Source organism: Aspergillus undulatus (assembly GCF_047715775.1).
Source record: "Aspergillus undulatus strain CBS 261.88 unplaced genomic scaffold BDV17scaffold_12, whole genome shotgun sequence".
NCBI classification, from domain to species: domain Eukaryota; kingdom Fungi; phylum Ascomycota; class Eurotiomycetes; order Eurotiales; family Aspergillaceae; genus Aspergillus; species Aspergillus undulatus.
This window is the reverse complement of record NW_027396616.1, coordinates 123,925-143,546: the sequence shown is the minus strand read 5'-3', so window position 1 is coordinate 143,546 and position 19,622 is coordinate 123,925. Positions and strand designations below refer to the sequence as shown.

Genomic DNA, 19,622 nt, shown 5'->3' with positions numbered 1-19,622 from the left:
TGAGTGGTGCCTGATGATTATGTGTGCCGTGATGTGTTCAGACACCCCGCCGCTGCTCTCGTCGCAGCTAGTTCTCCGGTATGCATCCCTACTCTGCAATTTATGTATTCATAGCCTGACCTGTCACGTTTGAATAGACCATTTGCTTCCTTCTACGAATTCCGACAATGCCCCGTCCGTGCATCCCTACCGTTGGACCAATGTGCGTCGATTATTTTGTTAGCGAGACGGTAATGGCCTGGAAGGCCAAAGCGAAAAGAATTTCGATAGCGAGAAAAGTGAAGAGAACACCGCTCTTTGGGAATTTGCTCGGCCCTTCCGAAAAAAAATGGCAAGCTCAGATTTAACAAAACCGTACTGAAGTTCCTGGAGATAAGCGAGGTGAGTGCCCATTACTTGCTCCCGCGTTGTCTATTTTACTGATACCTCGATTAAGACTTCGTTGATTGGAAAAGGTACGCCTACCATGACTAGTGTCGTGGTTATGCAAACAATTCCCTACGCATCTAGGAAAGATGTCCTAGTTATAGGACTGCAAATGCTGAGTACAAACGCGCCAGCGAATAGAAAATCTGGGAATGGCGCCGCCGTCGACCGGCTCGCGAGGATCTTGCGGCGGAAAAGCCGGGAGCGCTTGATCTGGCATAAACTCGACAAGATGGAAGCCGTACAGGAGGTTCTAAGCACCTTGGACGGCTCCGATTATAGCGTCCACTGGTGGGTGACCAACCTGGTGCTTCGTTATGCCCAGCCGGAGGTAGTGGAGGAGGCGTGCTCGAATTGTTTGTCGATCTTTTGATGATTTCGCATAGAGTTCGGAGTACTGCGTGTCTTTTGACTTTTTCTTAGCAAAACAAATTCTTAGCAAAATAAAGATGTCTGTCGCGTCAGCTACCCAGCGACAGTAGAAATTCGGGCTTTGAGATCGCGTAGAGCTCCGTATTATCCAGTGCATTCAGTAGGGGCAAAGACGACCCCAACGTAAGAGTGGTTCCTGCGGTCCATACCAGTCAAACCAAGCAAACCAAGCAAACCCGCAATAAGACTCAAATCTCGCCAGGACACCAATCAGCACAGTAGGTACAGTCGACGATTGCTTCTTCCCTTTAGATAGTCACGTAGAAAAAACCATGAACAAGTGGCGGTGGAGTCCTGATTTATATCCGACTGTACTTATCTAGGACCCTAAAAAATAGACCCAATTTCTTGAGTCCGTGCATCCAATGCCGGCAAGCGAAGTATATCTACGCTACATATTGGTATTTGTTCCCATCCTCGCGCTCCATATAGTCCTTCTCGATCAACCTATGAAACAGAAGTTAGTATTTGCGATACTAGTGATGGGACAAACGCAAGGCAAGGCAGGAGACAACGTACTTCTCGATATTCTTCTTAATATCCGCCGGATCAAGCACGCCCCGGCTACGTGTCGCCTTAATGACCTCAGCAACGAGCTCCGCATGCGTGATAGACTTGCGGCTCTTCATGATCCGCACAATAGCCGCCTGGGTTTCATAGTGTCGGTCCGCAGCGACGCGCTCGTGCGTCGTCTTGTTCTCCTCCTTCGTCTCCTTGAGCTGAATCTGGTTGATCTTGATGCGCATTTTCGGGTCTGTGAATGATAAGTTGTAGGCGAATTCGTCGGTGTCGTTGACGTCGCGGCCTTTGGGCTTCTTGCTGAGGACGCGGTATTTAGCGCATGCAACGGATTGCAGGGTACGGACGAGTTCTTGGTCCGCTGCGAAGCTTGTTTAGCAAAAGAGAAGATGAAATCGTAAATCTGTTGGCGACTTACATAATGAGGTGGCCTCTTGGATCTGGCGATAACTGAGGGTTCCACCCTCAGGGAGGTCGTTGAAGAGCAGCAGCACAATCGCCTGGAAGGAACTAACGACTAGTTCCTTATCGCCCTTGGGGAACCTTGCTCGTATCTGGCAGTGTGCCAGCTGATGTTTCCAGTAGAGTTTGCGGCCATTGTGCTTGTCGCCGTAGAATTTCTCAAAGTCATTGATTGCTGTTGCGATCTCTGGCGGTATCCGCACCTGCACCTCCGGGTAGGTTGGCCATGACGCTGACGAAAGCACGCTGACGTGCATATCGACCGGGAGAGGAGTCTGACGCTCACGCTTGATGGAACTGTACGCGGCCATTTCGTCCCGTGCGACTTCCATATCCTTGAACATCGATTCGAGGTTATGCGTGAAACTTGGTCCGCACTCTAGACCCAGTCAGTCACAGTTCGCACAGTGTACCGCGCAGAACAAACCTGTCTTGAGTCTAGCCAGCATGCTCTTCTCTGCATCATCGCTGGCACTCCTGCCCATCAATAGGCGACGCGCAAGGTCGTTCTTGTAGAAAGCCTCGAAAACCGCCTTACCGTGGACGAAACGGAACAAATCCAGTACCTGATCAAGCTGTCGGTCAATCTCTGCATCTTCGTCCGCAAGAGGCATATTTCCTGCTTCTCGCGTAGGAACAAGTCTCCATCCTCCTCGAAGAAGTCTATCCACGTATTTCGCAATCATCTCCCCGGCCTTAGGGTTGTCGGTACCGCCAGTAGCGTCCGACTTTCTGCCCTTGTTCATGAACTTCTCAAATGCGTCTCGGAGATCGTTACCGAGATCCTCGTTTCGGCGAAACGAGTCATTCCAGATTTCGTCGAGTTGTTTCTTGAAGTCTAACAAACGTGCCACCATCTGTGTCTCTTTCTCATCGTCAAAAATGATGTCCGTTCCTTCTTTTTCAATATATGCACTGAAGGCGCCCTTCAGTTTCGTTCCAAGATCTTTCCGTTCAAGGAGTGTATAGAGCTGCCCTAAAGCAACTTTATTCTTTGTGCGCAGTAACCCGAGAACGTCATTCTGACTTAATAAGATGTGTTCCTGATCGTGTATTAAGGTCTGGTCCAGCATCTCGGACAATATCTGCTTGGTAGTTTTGTTGAAAGAGAACTGATCGCATCGATTCATCTCGCGCTCAATCAGACGATGACTGTTCTCCACATATGATGCTAGGTATCCAGATGCCTCCTGCTGAGCCCATAAAATGAAGAAGTCCTTCGAATCCGAAACAAGGACCGGTTCAAAGCCGGAAACGTAAACATCAAGGTCGTGGAATAATTCAATCGCATTTCGAAGAAGGGACGAGTCGGCGATCATGCTGGGTTCTTCGCTGCGGTTCGCTGCCACAAGGTCACAGGCGCCTCTAAGAATCTTATCTCGTAGTACGGAATCGGAGTATATATGCTGTCGGAATTGTATTAGGCCCATTTCTCGCACCATTGGGTGTTCTTTGGAATGGAGGAGGAAGGACTGATCAAGGTAATAGAAGATCCAGCGCACGGTGACCTAGCACGTATCCATCAGTGATATTCTTTACGCAATGACAGAGAGCATCCAAACATACCAACATCGATTGCCATACTTTCCACGCCTCGACCACAGACCTCAAAGTATCCACATTAGACGCCATCTGCGCCTTCTCTACCAAAGAACCATGTAATTTCCCCGTAACATGCCCTCGACACCGGTCCTGGAGTCGCTTTGACAGCTCCGCGGCTCGTCCCTGACGACATACATTCTCCGCCCCCTTATAGAGCTCCTCGAGGGAGGCCTCCGGTTTCCCGCCGCTGAAGATCGCCGACAGCGCTGCGTCCAACTGGCCCCAAACCTTATCAAAATAGGAATCTTGGTTCAGACGTGGTGCCGTTCGGAGGTTCTTGACAACGAGTCGCTTTGCGCCCGTATGCGGCGTAAAATTGCTTTGATGCGACGACACATTACCAGGCCGAGCCTGAAGGGCGGAGTTCGATAGGATGGGACCGCCCGCACTCGAAGCACCCGGTCTCGGCCCCGTGTTCGAAAAGCTGTACATCTTGCCAGAGCCGGGCTGATTTCGGTCCGTGTTGTTCGCGACAAAAGAGGCCGATTCTCGTACTCGCTTGTTCGTCGGCGGTAGGAGTTCGTCGTCCTGTGCTAGGTTCCGGTGGAGGATGTCCGAGATGGTCGCTTGCTGATGCTGCTGAGGCTGCTGCTGTGATGAACCCTCTTGATCCGTGAGCTTCCTCTTGGCAGTAACCTTGCGCTTACCGCTCCGCTGCTCGGGGGCGCCTCGCGGATTCTGCTGCATCTACCCGGTTCTATGAGAAGAGGGTGACGAAGGGAAGCATTCAGAGTTGGAAAGATCCGAAGGCAGTTCGGACCATGAAGACCATCGCAGGTGGTTTCCAAGTCTGTAGATGCTTCGATGATTTGCGGCCCGGTGCGATGGTGAGCTGCTAGGTATGTGAAGGACACTGGAAGTGAGGGACCTCCGCAGTTCAATTGACGTTGGGCCGGAGATAAGATAATACCGATGACATAAGCGGTTGTCATCTTGAAGTTAACCACGTACATACAACCTCGGATGCGCGCAACTTACATATACTCTTGGAATTGCTTGACGAACATGAAAGTTTAGGCATTACGCTGATTATTTCCATTGATATGCTGTGAAACTCCTCGAATCGGATGTTGAATAGAGGCAAATCCCATATGCTAATCCCATAAATACACACAGTCCTTCCACATCCCAATCGTGACTCTTATGCAAAACCTCGCCTATGAAAACAGCTTGGGCCCAATGTGCTGCTCGACTTCATTCTCTTCCACCTGGAAAGTAATCTCAGTTAGTATCTGATCGAGCGGGCGGTAATAGCTCACATACCTCTAAGAAATCAGTAGCAGCAACGAGGGCCGTATATGACTTCGCAATGCTGGTAAGCGCGTCGTGATGATCCGCTGCGCCAGTTCCACCAATCTTGGCAAAACGTTTGAATATGCCCACCATACTTTGTCTGTTATCCGTCAAGAAAGATCGTATTCGCTCGATCATCTGCTCGTTGTGAACTCCGCGGGAGAATACTGCCGTGACAATCACCCGCAGCACCGAGTCGAGGAGATCGTAGTATTTTCGGAGGGCGTCGGGGTTATCAATGTCTGTTGTTGTCAGTGAGTGATTCTCCGGATAGGGATGAACGAATAAATACCAATGCCAAGGTCAGGGTCCGCAGCGAATAGCTGAGAATCGCGCACTGCCTGGAAGAGACCAGCCTTCAACACGTGAGTCGCGCCAGGTTTTGTTTGGCAAAGCTGCTGTAGTAGAGATAGCAAGGATTCGTAATATGATAGAAGTATTGGCGTGTCTGAAAGTTGGTTAGCGAAATTCATAGTGGACAGATGGGACCTTCTACCGTTTGCTTGAGCATTGCCAAGCTCGAGTGGCAACACTCGAATGCTGTCCAGGAATAAAGTCAGATAGTTTGACTGAGCAATTGATTCGGCCAAGAGAGCGTCTGCCTGCCTGTCCAGGGCTGCTAAGGAGTTGAGCAACAGGACGGCTGACAGTCGGCACGTTTCTTGGCCAGTGTAGGCGTCATCACATATAGCCTCAATCAGTGCGCGGCCGGATGATCTGACTACCTGCTGACTGTGCTGTCTCATACTCCCATTCCCGGTACCGTGGGAGATGATGCGGGCAACATAGAGCGAGCAGATATTGTAGAAAGTCTCCTTCAGATGGACACTTCGGGTGGCCAGGATAATGCCTCGAACACAGATCTGGAAGAGCTGATGGAGCTTCTCATCGACAATGTCCCCGTTACGCCTGGGAGCAACTGTTTTGGTTGGTGCTGGCTCCAGGTTCTTGATCAGCGTTTCGACTAGGCGGGCCAGTTCGAGCCCTTCTGGGAGGTTGTCCTCAATGGCAGTCTCGAGCTTAGGTAGGGTTATTTGGATGGCGTGTAGGATAAAGGTAATCTTTCGTCCTCCGTCAAGCTCAGAACAGGTAAGAATGGTGGTAACCAACTCGGTCCAAGAGCGAAGTGCCATGTGCCTGTTGAAATCGATCAATCGCGATTGGTTTCGCGCTCGAAGGAACATGATCAAGTTGTCAGCCTCAAGCGAAAACGCTTCGTCGTCCTGTGGACGCAGCTCGCTGTCTTCCACTAGTTGTTGCCTCCTGGATTTGATAAGTTCTCCCACTTGATCCAAGTCGTATAAGGCCAGGGAACCTTCCGCTTGGGGCTGTGCGCAAGCCTCGATGTTCACTCCGGTAAAGTACTCTACTTCTGGAGGCTGAGTATGAAACTGAACATCAAGGTCCGCGAAGTCAAAAAGATCAAAGACCGTCGGAGTTGGGACAGTTGCCCCATTATCCAATGTGGAACTTCCGAACAGGGTAGAAAGAATATTAGCTAGTAAGGTAGGTGAGCCGAGCTTGGCCGCAGAACGGATTTCAGTTGCTGCATAGTCATATAGACAACTTCGGTATAGAAGAAATTCCGCAAGCGCAGATGTTGATTCGCAGATCCAGAATTGTTCTGCGGCAACGGGTAAGCCATCCCATAATGTGTTTGGCCCGACCAGAGGCTGGCTAGCAAATAGACTGAGGAGAAATCCATTGGCGCGCATCTCGGATAGGGTATAGAAGGAGGAGAGCTTGGACGACCACAGATGCTTCAGCACTTCGAACGCCGTCCGTTTTGAATGTAACATCCATGGCACAATGGCGCCGTCCCACTCATCGGGGTAAGCTTGCAGGAAGCCTATGATGGCGTGCAACAGTGACGCCCCATTGGCGAATAAGCCGTCAGGAGAAACGTCGAGAATATTTCCTACACAGTTAAAGCCCAACAGTAGGTGGGCAATGGTAGGTCGGTCGGAGATCATACGCAGGCAGCTGTTGAGAAGCTCTAGGAGACTTTGCCGTATGATGTAGCCCGCGGCTCGCGGTCCAGAATCGATTTCCCTGGGTTCAGGTTGCATTTGGTGCACGAAGGGACGAGAGACCGTGTCCAGATCAACTTCCGTGCTCAACACTTCGACAATTTTGTTGGATGAGCGCCACCTAGTTAATTCAAGGGAAGACAGCTTGTTAAGTCTTTCAGAGCTGGACAGCCTTTCCAATAGAGTCATTGAAGACACAGTAAGCTGTTGATGACCCGTACTGCAGTATTGGCACAACTTCGGAATGATTTTCAGATTGTTCAAGACACAGTCCTCAAATGCGGAGAGCGAAGAATTTGCAACATTGAGTCTGTTCCCAGGCTGCGACTTGATGAATGGCCGGACAATGTTGAGGTAGGTAGACTGGAGTTCCATAATCGTATCCATTACTTCAATGCTTTTAACCAAAGAGGATACTAAAATTGAGTCCGCCGGAGCCTTCGAAATCTCGGCGACGTTTTGATCCACTGTCATGAAGATGGACTTTATCACGTCTTCGTTGTATAGCCATTCGGCTACGCGGGCGAAAGGGTGAAGGCGGACATATGCAAGGAGCGTTGAAGTTCTGAGATTGGGATCTGGTGTAGCCAAAGGCCCGAGAAGGACGGTGACAAGTGTTTCGTTGAAGGACTTCAAGCATGTCAAGACAAAATCCAAAGAATTGTAGGTAAGTAGTCGAGATTGACGCTCGTTGAGGTCCGGAACCTTTCTTGAGAGCGCCTGGCCCATGATAAAGTCTATGTACGGCTCGATGCCCGGCATACGGTAGGAAGAGCCAAGTGATTCGGGAAACGGCACCCAGAGGTGATATTCGGATGAATCGATAGCCGGAGACACGAGAGAGAGAATGAGAACCACAAACGCATTGGCCTGGTCGAAACTCTCGCCTATTTTTTCAAATGCCTGCTGTTCATGCCATATAAGCGGGTTTGAGACAAGGGGAACTTTGTTCTGACTGGAGGCGCTCATAGATCCGCTCGAAATCCATTGATCAATTGAAAGCCACATTTCATTGCCATTAATGGCGCTCCTATCGGTCATAAGACCTGCGAGCGCTTGGAAGACGGTTGCGCGCAAGTGGGAAGGTAACGGGCCACTGCAGAGTGTCAAAAGTGTACTAACAATGTTAAAGGTCGGATGATGGAGCATCCATTCCCTGACAGTCGTGCTTTGCCTAGAAAGATGTCCAACGAGTCTGAGGTAACAAGAAAGCATGACGGGGCTCTCTGGCTCACTCATATCAGCTGGCTCGGCTTTTCTGGCACGTTGAAGAGTCTGTGCGGGTGACGGCTTCTCGGTGACTCTTGCTGCATATATCTGAAGCTCAGCAAACATTTGTGACCAATTCATGGATGTCGACCGTTTGAATTTCGAAGACAAAAATTTATCCTCTTCCAATAGAAACCTGTGTGCGGCGGCGGCATTCTCTTCTCCTCCTGAGATCGAACAAAGCAGTTCGCAAAAGGCGCTAACCCTGGGCACTGTCTGTCGTTTGGAGGCCCACTGGAGGAAGCCGTATAAGTTGCCATCGGGATCAGCCCAGAACTCCTGTGCCGCGTCCGGCCGACCTTCGAATGCAAAGGCCATGACCAGCAAGAATGACTCGAGATGCGTGCGGGCCTCTACTAGACTGCGATGGAGGTTGGACGTCAATCCATCCCTTAGAGCTGTAATTTGGTCCAATCTTTGGGAGTCTTCTTCGGTTTTTAGTTTCCGAACAGCATCTGGCATATTTGCTACGCATGACTCCGCGAAGGTTTCAAAGTACTCCATGAGCAGAGCTTTGAGGTAGGGCGAGCAAGGTTCCGCCTCAAGCACTGCCCAACCGCTTTCCTTCATCGAGGATGCGCTTTCTCTCAGGAGCATTGTAACCAATTCGCTGCGGGCTGGGTCGTTCCATTCTTCCCCACTCACGCCCGAGCAAATAGAGACCAAGAGATCAAGTCCTCCATCATCTAGCGCTGACATGAACAACTTAGTACGCTCTTCAGCTTCCTTTTCGAGATCAGCGCCTGGTGGGGCTGAAGGTGGGCCATCGTAGTCCCATCCGCTGTAAACAGCAAGCCAAAGTGCGATGACAGTTGAATGAAACGTTTGATATGCCCAATGTTGGCCATCTTTAGTGGAAACAATGGCGGTATTCAGACTCCGAGCTTCGTTGTAGTTACCCGATCGTTCGGGGGACCCGTGTTGAACGAAAGCGGATATTATGGATGGGATATAGTGGATGAGAACGCCATCAAAGCGATCTAGCTTTCGGAGGTGCTTCACCAATATCCTGAGATCCTCTGGGCTTGTATATGGTCCCTTGAAGAGATAGCAAAGTATTGCTCCGAGCGACTCGTGTTGTTGAAGCAAGCTGTTGCGCTGGTGCTCTATAGCCTCCATGATGTCCCGATCCTCCTCTTGCCCGACGAGAGAAGCTTTCTGAATTTGCTCCCCAAGAAGCAAGAGCCACTTCTCGATATCCTCCATCGATTTCAGACATTTCCGTGTGTAAAGCGAGGCATTTCGTAATTGACCGTCTTTGATCTCAACGACATGAGCCAACATTTCCTGCATCAACTCCTGCGTGCTTTCCCGTTCTACCTCAAAAGACACCTGGAAAATGAGGCGCAAAGATTCTAACAAAAAGCTTCGGCGTTGATGGAACGTAATGATGGCGGCGATCACGGGAGGTCGATCAAGCTCCTGAGCTTCTTCTTGAGCTCTAAAAAAGAGCAGCGCCGCCATCAACTCGTTGATATCTAGGGCGTCGGCGAGCTGAAGCGCGCCTTGCTGGAATTCTTCATTGACCGAATATTCGACATCGTCAATGTTGATTTTGCCTGTGTTCGGCGCAGAACGAAGTTAGCGCAACGGCGTCTTTAGTGTTTCAACATAGCGGCGGAGGTTCTCAGATTCATACCGGACAAAACACTCTGTCGGCTTGCATTGCTCTTTGAGGGTTTGTCGAGCAAGACCCGAAAGTCATGGATGTGAGTCTCCAATTCGACGCGGAGTCGGTCTATGTTGACGAACGACGTGTCCGAGATAGTAGAAAGATCCTGGTACAGGCCGCGAAGGCCGGCCAGAGAGTCTGCGCTCTCCATGCTCAGAGCAAAACCGTCGAAAACCTGAAGCGCGGCGGAGAAGATGCGAAGCAAAGCAGGTGACAACAAAAAAGTCGGGGAACGCGACAAAATTCCGGCGGTCGACAAAGGCGGCGAGAGCTCCTCTGACCCACCAACAAGCGTCTGCCCAGTGCCCAGTTCCAGAACAGCTCCAAAGCTTGCGATTCGATGCGAAAGACATTTTTTATTCGCTTGCAACTGACCAGCTGTTCATGAGCGAAGCATTCTGGTCGCAGTCCGTACGTCGCAAGCCTTCGCTGAATGATGGAGCGTTTGAGTGCGCCCGGATGAGCTCCCACCAGCCCAAGTAGAGTCAACACGGCACAAACAAAATGGTGGGCGAGATCACCCTAGATGGCGCGATTGCGCTTCTGTCGTCGGACAAGGTCAAAGACCGTACAGATGGTTTAGCTGGTTCGTTAGCTACCAAGTCTTCATTGGTGCAATGTTCTGACGCCATGCAGATCTGAAGCATATTCTCCAGCAAAACAAGCGGAGTTCCAAACTGTATGGAGCTTTCAACCAACTCGCTGAAGGCCATGTTTATTGACGTATGGCCATTGTCTAGACAATCAATGGGCGACAAGGCCTGTCATAGGATCTTCGAGTCTCTGTTTCGGTTTATCTCCACAGAGAAGTCGCTGTACAACCGAGCGAGCTTCAAAATTAAAGGAGGCCCTTCTTCTCGCCTATCCACATGTGCATCCGTCATCCGTACAGCTGTCGTTGCTTTGCTGCGTAACTTGCGGACCAAGTCAGTGCGTGCTGTGCTTGATCACATTACCGATGTACTGGTTAGTCCGGGGAGTGACCTCTTCGAACTTCTTAGCGTGGATTACACAAAATGCCTGAGTACAATCTTGCACTACCCTCCACACGTTGAGCATTTGAGTGTTGAAGAGTGGGAGAATATCATGCAATATTGTTTGAAGCTCATCAATCACTCTCTTGACGATAACAGCCAACAGGGCACATGGAGCCCACACTCATCTAACCTAGACGATTACCTTGGTGCTAGCGGTGGTCGCTCAACGCCGTCTCGGATGACGCCGGCATTGGCCCTCAGAGAGAAGCCCAAAGGGCCCACCGGCGCTGTTGAAGAAGCTCTTCTATGCGTTAAAGTACTCTCGGGTGTTCCAAATGCGCCTATTCAGGAGAATGCGGAGAGTGTACTATCTGGATTGGCAGAATACGTAAGATCGTCACGCCTTGCCGGAACTAGTCATCAAACAGCCTTTGCTACCATCAATACAGTGGTGATGAGAGTAGTATTCTGCAATTCAGAGCTTACCAGAAACACATTACTGGATCTAATCCCAGTAATCCGTCAACATTGGGCCACTAAGCTTCTAGGTTTGAGGGATGAACTGCTTGTCACTACGATGCTTGTTGTGACTATACTGACCGACGGAGTCCGAAGAAACCCAGCGGAGACTTCAACAGCTACGATCGACGAGCTTATGCATTCTTTACAGCGCGAGTACTCTAGGCGTCCTGAGAAAGACATCCTTCAGGTGGACGAGTTGGTTTTTGAAGCTAGTCATCAAACGATGACTGGGAAATTTCACTTGTGGCCACGACAAGAGAGTCCCAGATCTGAACACAACTGGACGGTAGTATGGGCTATTGCGAGATTGATGGAGCTGTCTGAAGCGCTGGCCTTACGATTGTCGCCTTCTCCTGCTCGTGGAGAAACACCAACGAAGAAGCAGCGGCTCGAATCGAAGATTGACGACGTTTTTCGAGACTCCGTACGGTCTTTTGGCACCAGACGCATTTGCGCTTTGCAGTTGATTCCTTTCCTTCCCAATTATTATACCTCCGTCGAGCCAAAGATATCCTTGCTTGAGCGACTGATTCCTAGCATACATGACGACAACACCGCAATATCGTCCTGGACGATGATAGCCATTGCGAGGTAAGACTTCACGAAGAGGTGCCTAGGAACGAACCATTGACAACGTTATTATAGCATCGCAGCTAGTCCCAAGGCGGATGCCCCGTCCCTCAAACGGTACTGGCAACAAGCCTGGGATTTGACGTCTCGTGCGTCCACGTCGCAATTTACTTCCAGAGCAGCTTGCCACCTTCAAAACAGCATCCTACAGTATGGTCTTTTAGACTACGCCGCGGTAGCAGACACGGTCAATTCAATGCTTTCCTCGGTCAACTTGAATGGCCCAGCAACTCTGTCTGATGCGTCCCTCGAGCTATGGGCGAGCGTTGTCAGAATGATGGCCCAGACTAACCCAGGATCTGCTTCTAATGCTTCAAGTCAGATTTGTGCGTGGCTGAGAGACGCGTGGACGCTCGGTGTGTTGCTCTTTCCTTCTCTTAGCTTTTCCTGTCTACTAACAATATCCGCCAGGAACATCCACTGATCGTACACAAACATCGCTAATCGCCGCATTTGCCCGTCCCTTGGAGCTCTTTAATCTGATCTTAGCTTGTACTAACAGGCCTTTCTACCGACCTAGGACTCTTTTCAAAGGGCCAACAGGCATTGTGGCGACGTGTTGGTATTTCCTCCATAGAAATAAGCGAATCTGGAGCTATCTCTTCGACGTGCAGGAGCAGCTAGACACCTACGATATTTGGAGTGCAGAAAGCGCGATCTCTATTCAGGATTTCTCTCAACTTGATCGAAACGACACGAGCATTATCGACTTGTTGCAAGCAAAGTCAGAGCATTTTCTTCACTTCTGGAAATCTGTTTCTGACGACAAGTCGCGTCACGTTACTTCGGAAATTGTTCAGATTCTTACGTCTTTCTGCATAACTGTCGCTCTTTACGCTTCCTGCCTTCCGGAGCAGCAAGAATCTCGATTACAGACTTTACGGGCAAATAATCATCATATCTGGCATGGTATCTGCGCGTTTCTGGATTTACACGAAACGACGTTTGTGGTCTCGGCATTATTACTTTTCCCCCATTTTCTTCCCCTGGATTCATGCTTTTCCAAGCCCGCGGAAGCTGTTCACAGAGCACTTTATGGACTTGTGGTGCCTTTAGGCAGAGTGCTTGAACATCAAAGGCAGTCCAATAGAGAAACGCTCTCCATCGCTGACGAAGAAATCATGGACTTGGATGACCCTTTCCTGGCGTCAACGGATAAACTCCGAGAGGCGTCAAGCATCATGGTTTCGAACCGAAGTGACTTGCCATTATTCCAAGATCCTGCTAGCTTCCAGCGCCATATGACCATCCTTGTTTCGATGTTTCAGCGGGCATACTCGCAACTGAATCCCTCTGAAGAATCGACTGAGGAAACCCTGGATCAGTACCTGGCCAATCTGGATGAAGCTGATATTCTAGCCGCACATGACGTTTTACCTTACGTTTACAAGTCCTGCTCTGATCTGGAACGAGACTCGCTGCTCGGACTTGTTGAAGATCTCGGGGAAAAGTGCCTTCAATCATATGAAATGGAGCGTTGTGAAAACTCGCATTTGGTTTGTATACATATGATGAACAGCCTTGCAAAGTCGTGGACCAATGGAATCCAAGACAATCTAAGTGATTCAGCTTTGGACATCTATGTCTGGTTCACGGGAGTATTCTTGAAAAAAGGGCGGGCATCCTCGTCGGTCATGATTGCCTTCGCGGAACTTCTGGGGAATATTTTGAGCTTGAACCCAGCGTACTCGAGTGGCCAGTCAAGTCCGTCTCCACGAACGACTCTCTTCAAAATTATTGGGGAAGGCGATGTGCTGGTCAAATTTAGTGCAGGCAACCTGATTCCTCAATTGTTCGGGCAGTTTCTCCTCAAGGATCATGATGCTATATTCAACGACGTCCTTGACTGTCTTCCGCGGGATCCTGAATGGGAAGAAGGAATCGCAGTTCGTTTGTTTCTCCTTTCCCAGCTTGCTTCCAAATGGCATACACTGCTCCGAAGAAGCATCTATCATATTTTTGAGACTCCAGCTCAAGTACACCATTCCTTGTGGTATGCGGAAAAATGTCTGGCTCATGTCTCGAATGCGCTAGGGCTCCAGGATGCCAGGGAGATCTTTCGGCTTTTTTCTTCCCAGATACTTTATACCTGGACCGAGACACAGTCGGTAATGTCTATGCCCTTTAGCATCTTCGGATATGCTACTCTCCAGGACATGCTAAGTGACGCTCAAGACGAGATTGTTGGACAGATCATGATGCGTGCTAGTGAAGCAGACGCTTCAGAGCTCTCAAAGTTCATGCGTCGGCCTTTCATTGAGCTTCTGACAGATTCGTTTTATAAGGCAGAGGCGTATACAATAGCTCGCGACATCTGCACACCTCCTGGACAGGGCAGTCAGCCAAAGGGCGTGGAAAATCGTCTCAAGAAGATTCTGGGAGCCGACAAGTTTGTGGCTCTTATTGAGGCACAGTTTCCACGGATCATAGCCGTCTTCTTCGGCACCCTCGATCTCTACGAGCAAGTGGAAAGGGCATTTTCCAAGCGGCATTATCAAGGGGCACTTGATACGTTCAAACGCATTGCTGGTAAGGAATCCACGAGGATTGTGCTTCCGGCAAACCAACAGCCCTCCTTCAGAGCACGATACATTCTTGACGAGCTCGAGTTTCTGTGCAGACGGAGTGGTTATGAACTTGAAACTATCTGGACTCCTGCGTTGGCATCTTATGTTTGCCGAACGCTGTTAGAATCGATCCACCCTGCTCTTGGGTCCCTTCACGCTTGTTCCGTGCTACGGAAGATCAAGGTTCTGTTATGCGTGGCTGGGCCTGTCATGCTGAGTGATTATCCATTTGAGATGATTGCCAATGATCTTCAGCCGTTCCTTGTGGACATCTTCTGCTCTGATGATGCTTTATCTATCTTTCAGTACTTACTAGAAGCCGGGAAGACATATCTGACTGAGGAACCGGGCCTGATGGCTGGCATCGCCCTCTCCACGTCATTGTCCTTGAAGAGGTTTCTGGCGTCGCCCCCCACAAACCCTGGGCAAGAAAATCGGCTAGAATTTGTTTTGGGCAACATCAAAAGCTTTTCTAAGTGGTTTCAAGAATATCTCAATTCTTACACTTCGCCAATCTTAAATGAGGACTCTTCAGAACCTTTTCGAAGGTTTACCGGCACTTTGCAGGCGGTGGCTGAGCAGGAGCCCGACTCGACAGGAGTGAACGAGAGTGATCTATTGCTCGAGGTACTCAAGGACCGTGGCTCAGAAAACAGCCTATTGAGCAAGCCGATATCTGATCGTGTGATTTCGCTGCTGTGCACCACGTCCGAATCAGCTGCTGGCTATCATCTCAACGCTATCGAGCGTGACGAAGAGGCTATTTCAAGCGCTATCACGGTCTGTGAGACTCTTCAAGATTTTAACACTGGTCCGGATTACCGGTCATGGGCTGCTAGAGTCATTGGAAGGGCCTTTTCAGCTACTGGTAGAATTAACGATGCCCTTCTGAGAGAACAGGATCTGGCACTCTTTCGCTCTTATTCGCCACGACCGAATGTTGATATTCTCTGTCATTCCAAGGCCAATATTCTCCAACTACTTTGCAATATGCTGCTGAACAGTGGTCAGACTGGGCCGATTGAACGTACGTTGCAACTCATTATTAGCAACCTGGCCAATTTTTCGAATTTCCAACCGTGCGTGAATGACATCCCCGTTTCGCTGATGAAGGCTCTCACCTGGGATCCCTACAACTGCCCAGGAGTAAGTTTGAGCGCCTTGGAAACGAAAGGGCGCGACAATGCGCGCGGATGGGATCTCAGCCTCTCGGCCCTCCAATGGGCTCGGAATGTCGGCCTTTTCCTTTCGGAAGCAGCCGCAGAAGACCCGGTGATCAGGCCATTGAGCAGTATCTTGTACCTCATTCCTGGTCTCGCTGCGCAATTATTACCATATATCCTACATGATACTCTGCTGGCGGAGCATCGAGGGGAGGTTAATGTACGGGACACTATATCGCAGAAATTCAACGAAGCTCTGCAGGATGAAGAAGACAGAACTATCCCTCATACACGCTTGATTATCAATTGCATCCTGTACCTTCGCAATCAACCTCGACCAGACGAGCAGACCATAGTGGAGCGAGAAACTTGGCTGGATATCAACTACGCGGTAGCTTCGTCAGCCGCCAGCAGATGTCGAATGCCCAAGACTGCTCTTATCTTCCTTGAGATTCATGCGTCTCGCTCTACATCCGGGTCACGACGGTCATCCGTTGCTAAATATGAACCCCCAGCAGGCCTGCTGCACGATATTTTCAAGAACATTGATGACCCGGACTTTTTCTACGGAATTCAACAAACTTCTTCGCTGGATTCCGTCATGGAAAAGCTCGAGCACGAGAGTTCAGGATTCAAGAATCTTCTGTTTCAAAGCGCACAGTACGATAGCCAGGTCCAGATGACAGGGTCGGGGACGAGTTATGGCATTCTAAAGGCCCTCAACTCAACCAATCTTCATGGAATGGCTAACTCTATGCTGGGTGCTTTTGGAAACTCAAACGACGCCATGATCCCAGTTGACGATATGCTCAAAGCTGCTACAAACTTGCGACAATGGGATATACCTGTTTCTCCGCTGAATATATCCCCGTCAGCAACCATTTTCAGGACTTTCCAGAACCTGAATACGTCTGGAAGTTTGCTTGACATGCGTGCTTCTATTGACGAAAGTTTTACGAATAGCTTAGCTCTGATCGATAGCGATCGTCGATCGGCGACGTCTTTGCGAACTGCCATGAGGACCCTCGGCATCTTGACTGAGATCGAGGAAGTCTTGAACTCAAAATCTGCGGAGGAGGTCGAACAAAACTGGCAGAGAATGTCGGCTAGGGCTTTTTGGTTGCGAACTACTGAGTACGTACACTCCATGCAAAAGCGCTTGTAACCAATACTGACCGTCTACAGCGTCCAGGAAGTCGGCGAGATCTTGAACTCGCACGAGACCCTCTTCTCTTCCATAAAGCAGAAAGATTATATCAGATCTGCCTTCAATTTGGGCGACCAAAATGCGCAGCTGCTCGAGGTGAAAGTTGTTCGCCAGTCTTTGCATATTTCTAGAAACCATGGGATTGCACAGGCTTCGTTGAAGTCTGCTGTCTATCTTTCAAAGCTCTCAGATCAGTGTGCTTCTTTGGGACTCAATGTTGAAGGCGTGGCGAAATTCGACCTAGCGAATGTGCTATGGGACCAGGGTGAAATGGCGCCCTCCATTCAAATCCTCCAACAGCTCAAGGACAGGGATGATCTTCATAGACAAGCAATCCCCATCAGTCGAGCGGAACTCCTCGTCACTCTGGTGAGTAACTTGATCTTCTTCTCGGTCTGGATATTCATCGGCTAACACAAATCAGGGCCACCACATCGCGGAAGCACGCTTGGAGAAGCCAGAAGCAATCATTCAGAACTATCTGACACCAGCAGTTAAGGAACTGAAGGGTCGATCGGAGGCGGAAGAGGCTGGACGAGTCTATCACGGATTTGCCATGTTCTGTGACCAGCAGCTGCAGAATCCTGACGGACTGGAAGACTTTGCAAGAGTTGAGCAACTACGAAATCGCAAGGAGAAAGAAGTACTTGCTCTTGATGCAATGATGAAGACCGCAGAGGGCAAAGAACGAGACAACCTCAAGTTTCACCGGTCAAAAACAAAACAATGGTTCGATCTCGACGACCGTGAGTATCAGCGTCTCAGGCGCAGTCGGGAAGCCTTCCTTCAGCAATGCCTTGAGAACTATCTCATCTGCTTGAGGGAAAGCGAGGCATACAACAACGATGTCCTCCGCTTTTGCGCCTTATGGCTTGACCAATCCTACAGCGAGATCGCTAACGGTGCAGTATCGAAGTATCTTGCAGACGTCCCTAGCCGAAAATTTGCGCCTCTCATGAACCAACTAACGTCGCGTCTTCTTGATGTCTCGGATGATTTTCAGAGATTGCTATCCGAACTGATATTCCGAATCTGCTCTGAGCATCCATACCATGGGATGTACCAGATTTTTGCAAGCAGCAAGTCTAGGAGTGGAAAGGATCAGACCGCGCTGTCACGTAATCGAGCTGCGTCCAGAATGGCCGACACCTTAAAAGCCGACAAACATATAGGGACAATGTGGGTGACAGTGCACAATGCAAACGTCAACTATGTGCGTTTCGCTATTGAACGACTGGATGACAAGATGAAGAGCGGCGCAAAGGTTGCGCTGAAAAAGCTCGCGCCTGGCGCACGCCTTGAGCAAGAAGCTAGAACTCAACGGCTACCACCACCGACTATGAAAATCGATATTCGCATTGACTGTGACTATAGTGATGTTCCTAAGCTTGTTCGCTATCAGCCCGAGTTTACGGTTGCGTCTGGTGTTAGCGCGCCCAAGATTGTGACCGCCATTGCTAGCAATGGTGTGCGGTATAAGCAACTTGTAAGATGTCTCTTCGCTCGTTTTTGTGTTCTTTTATAATGGCTCACATTGGCACAGTTCAAAGGAGGAAACGACGATTTGCGGCAGGACGCTATCATGGAACAAGTATTCGAGCAGGTTAGCAGTCTCCTCAAAGACCACCAGGCTACGCGCCAGCGCAATCTGGGGATTAGAGCCTACAAGGTCCTGCCCCTGACCTCAAATGCGGGCATCATTGAATTCGTTCCCCATACAATACCACTCAATGAATACCTGATGCCCGCACATCAAAGGTACTACCCCAAGGATATGAAGCCCAACGCGTGCCGCAAACACATTGCCGATGTCCAGACGCGGTCTTTCGAGCAACGTGTTCGGACGTACCGCCAAGTAGCCGAGCATTTCCACCCGGTCATGAGATACTTCTTCATGGAGAAGTTCAACAATCCAGACGACTGGTTCGGAAGGAGGCTGTCGTACACCCAGAGTACAGCCGCGATTTCAATGCTAGGGCATGTCCTTGGACTTGGAGATCGTCACGGCCATAACATTCTACTGGACGAGCGAACGGGTGAAGTCGTACACATTGATCTGGGTGTCGCTTTTGAACAAGGACGAGTCCTACCAGTCCCAGAAGTCGTTCCCTTCCGCTTAACCCGCGACCTCGTAGATGGAATGGGCATCGCCAAAACAGAGGGCGTATTCCGGCGCTGCTGCGAATTTACCCTAGAAGCACTGCGACAAGAATCCTACAGCATCATGACGATCCTCGACGTCCTCCGGTATGACCCGTTATACAGCTGGACTGTGTCGCCGCTGCGCATGAAAAAAATGCAGGAGCAAGATCCTGGGGATGGGCCACCGGTTCTACCTGGCTCTACAGTCGATCAGCAGCGGCCCCCGAATGAGCCGAGTGAGGCTGATCGAGCACTGACTGTCGTTGCGAAGAAGTTGAGCAAGACTCTGAGTGTCACGGCAACCGTTAACGAACTAATTCAGCAAGCGACGGACGAAAAAAACCTTGCTGTTTTGTACTGCGGTATGCTCCTTTCCCTTCTGTTGTATCTTTGCTTTTGCGTAAACTAACCACGATGGATTAGGCTGGGCCGCTTATGCATGAGCGTTAGATGTCTTGGCTATGTTATAGATATGTAGATGCATGTAAATACTAGCGTACATAAATATCTATACTGATAACTAGTTATCTAGAAATAAACTAGCCAGTGGCGAATATAAAAATAGTCTTCGTCTCTAGATAGGGGGCCTACCACTAGTATTAGCGGCTTGACGTCTGCGTGACCAACTGCCGCTTTCGCCTCTTTCCCTCTTTCTCTTCTTCCCAACTCGGTATATCGCCCAACCGACAACATTCCGTCCATCTTCATT

At 49.8% G+C, this 19,622-nt stretch overlaps 2 protein-coding genes across 2 annotated transcripts; one reads left to right on the top strand and one right to left on the bottom strand.

Annotated features, from left to right (window-relative positions):
* Positions 1 to 1,244: 1,244 nt before the first annotated feature.
* On the bottom strand, positions 1,245 to 9,856 carry BDV17DRAFT_280479 (uncharacterized protein; the record flags this gene model as incomplete). The annotated part of the gene is made up of 9 exons (XM_073759887.1): positions 1,245 to 1,305; positions 1,378 to 1,738; positions 1,796 to 2,218; positions 2,267 to 3,347; positions 3,406 to 4,128; positions 4,705 to 4,976; positions 5,027 to 5,182; positions 5,231 to 9,592; positions 9,673 to 9,856. The coding sequence occupies 9 exons, from the start codon at positions 9,854 to 9,856 to the stop codon at positions 1,245 to 1,247; spliced, it is 7,623 nt and encodes a 2,540-aa protein (XP_073617687.1).
* A 353-nt stretch (positions 9,857 to 10,209) lies between these two features.
* Positions 10,210 to 19,356, top strand: atmA (DNA-binding protein kinase TEL1; the record flags this gene model as incomplete). The annotated part of the gene is made up of 9 exons (XM_073761630.1): positions 10,210 to 10,291; positions 10,342 to 10,384; positions 10,446 to 11,795; positions 11,850 to 12,190; positions 12,246 to 16,698; positions 16,750 to 17,140; positions 17,196 to 18,257; positions 18,315 to 19,275; positions 19,337 to 19,356. 9 exons carry the CDS (start codon positions 10,210 to 10,212, stop codon positions 19,354 to 19,356), a joined length of 8,703 nt encoding a protein of 2,900 aa, XP_073617686.1.
* Positions 19,357 to 19,622: the final 266 nt, after the last annotated feature.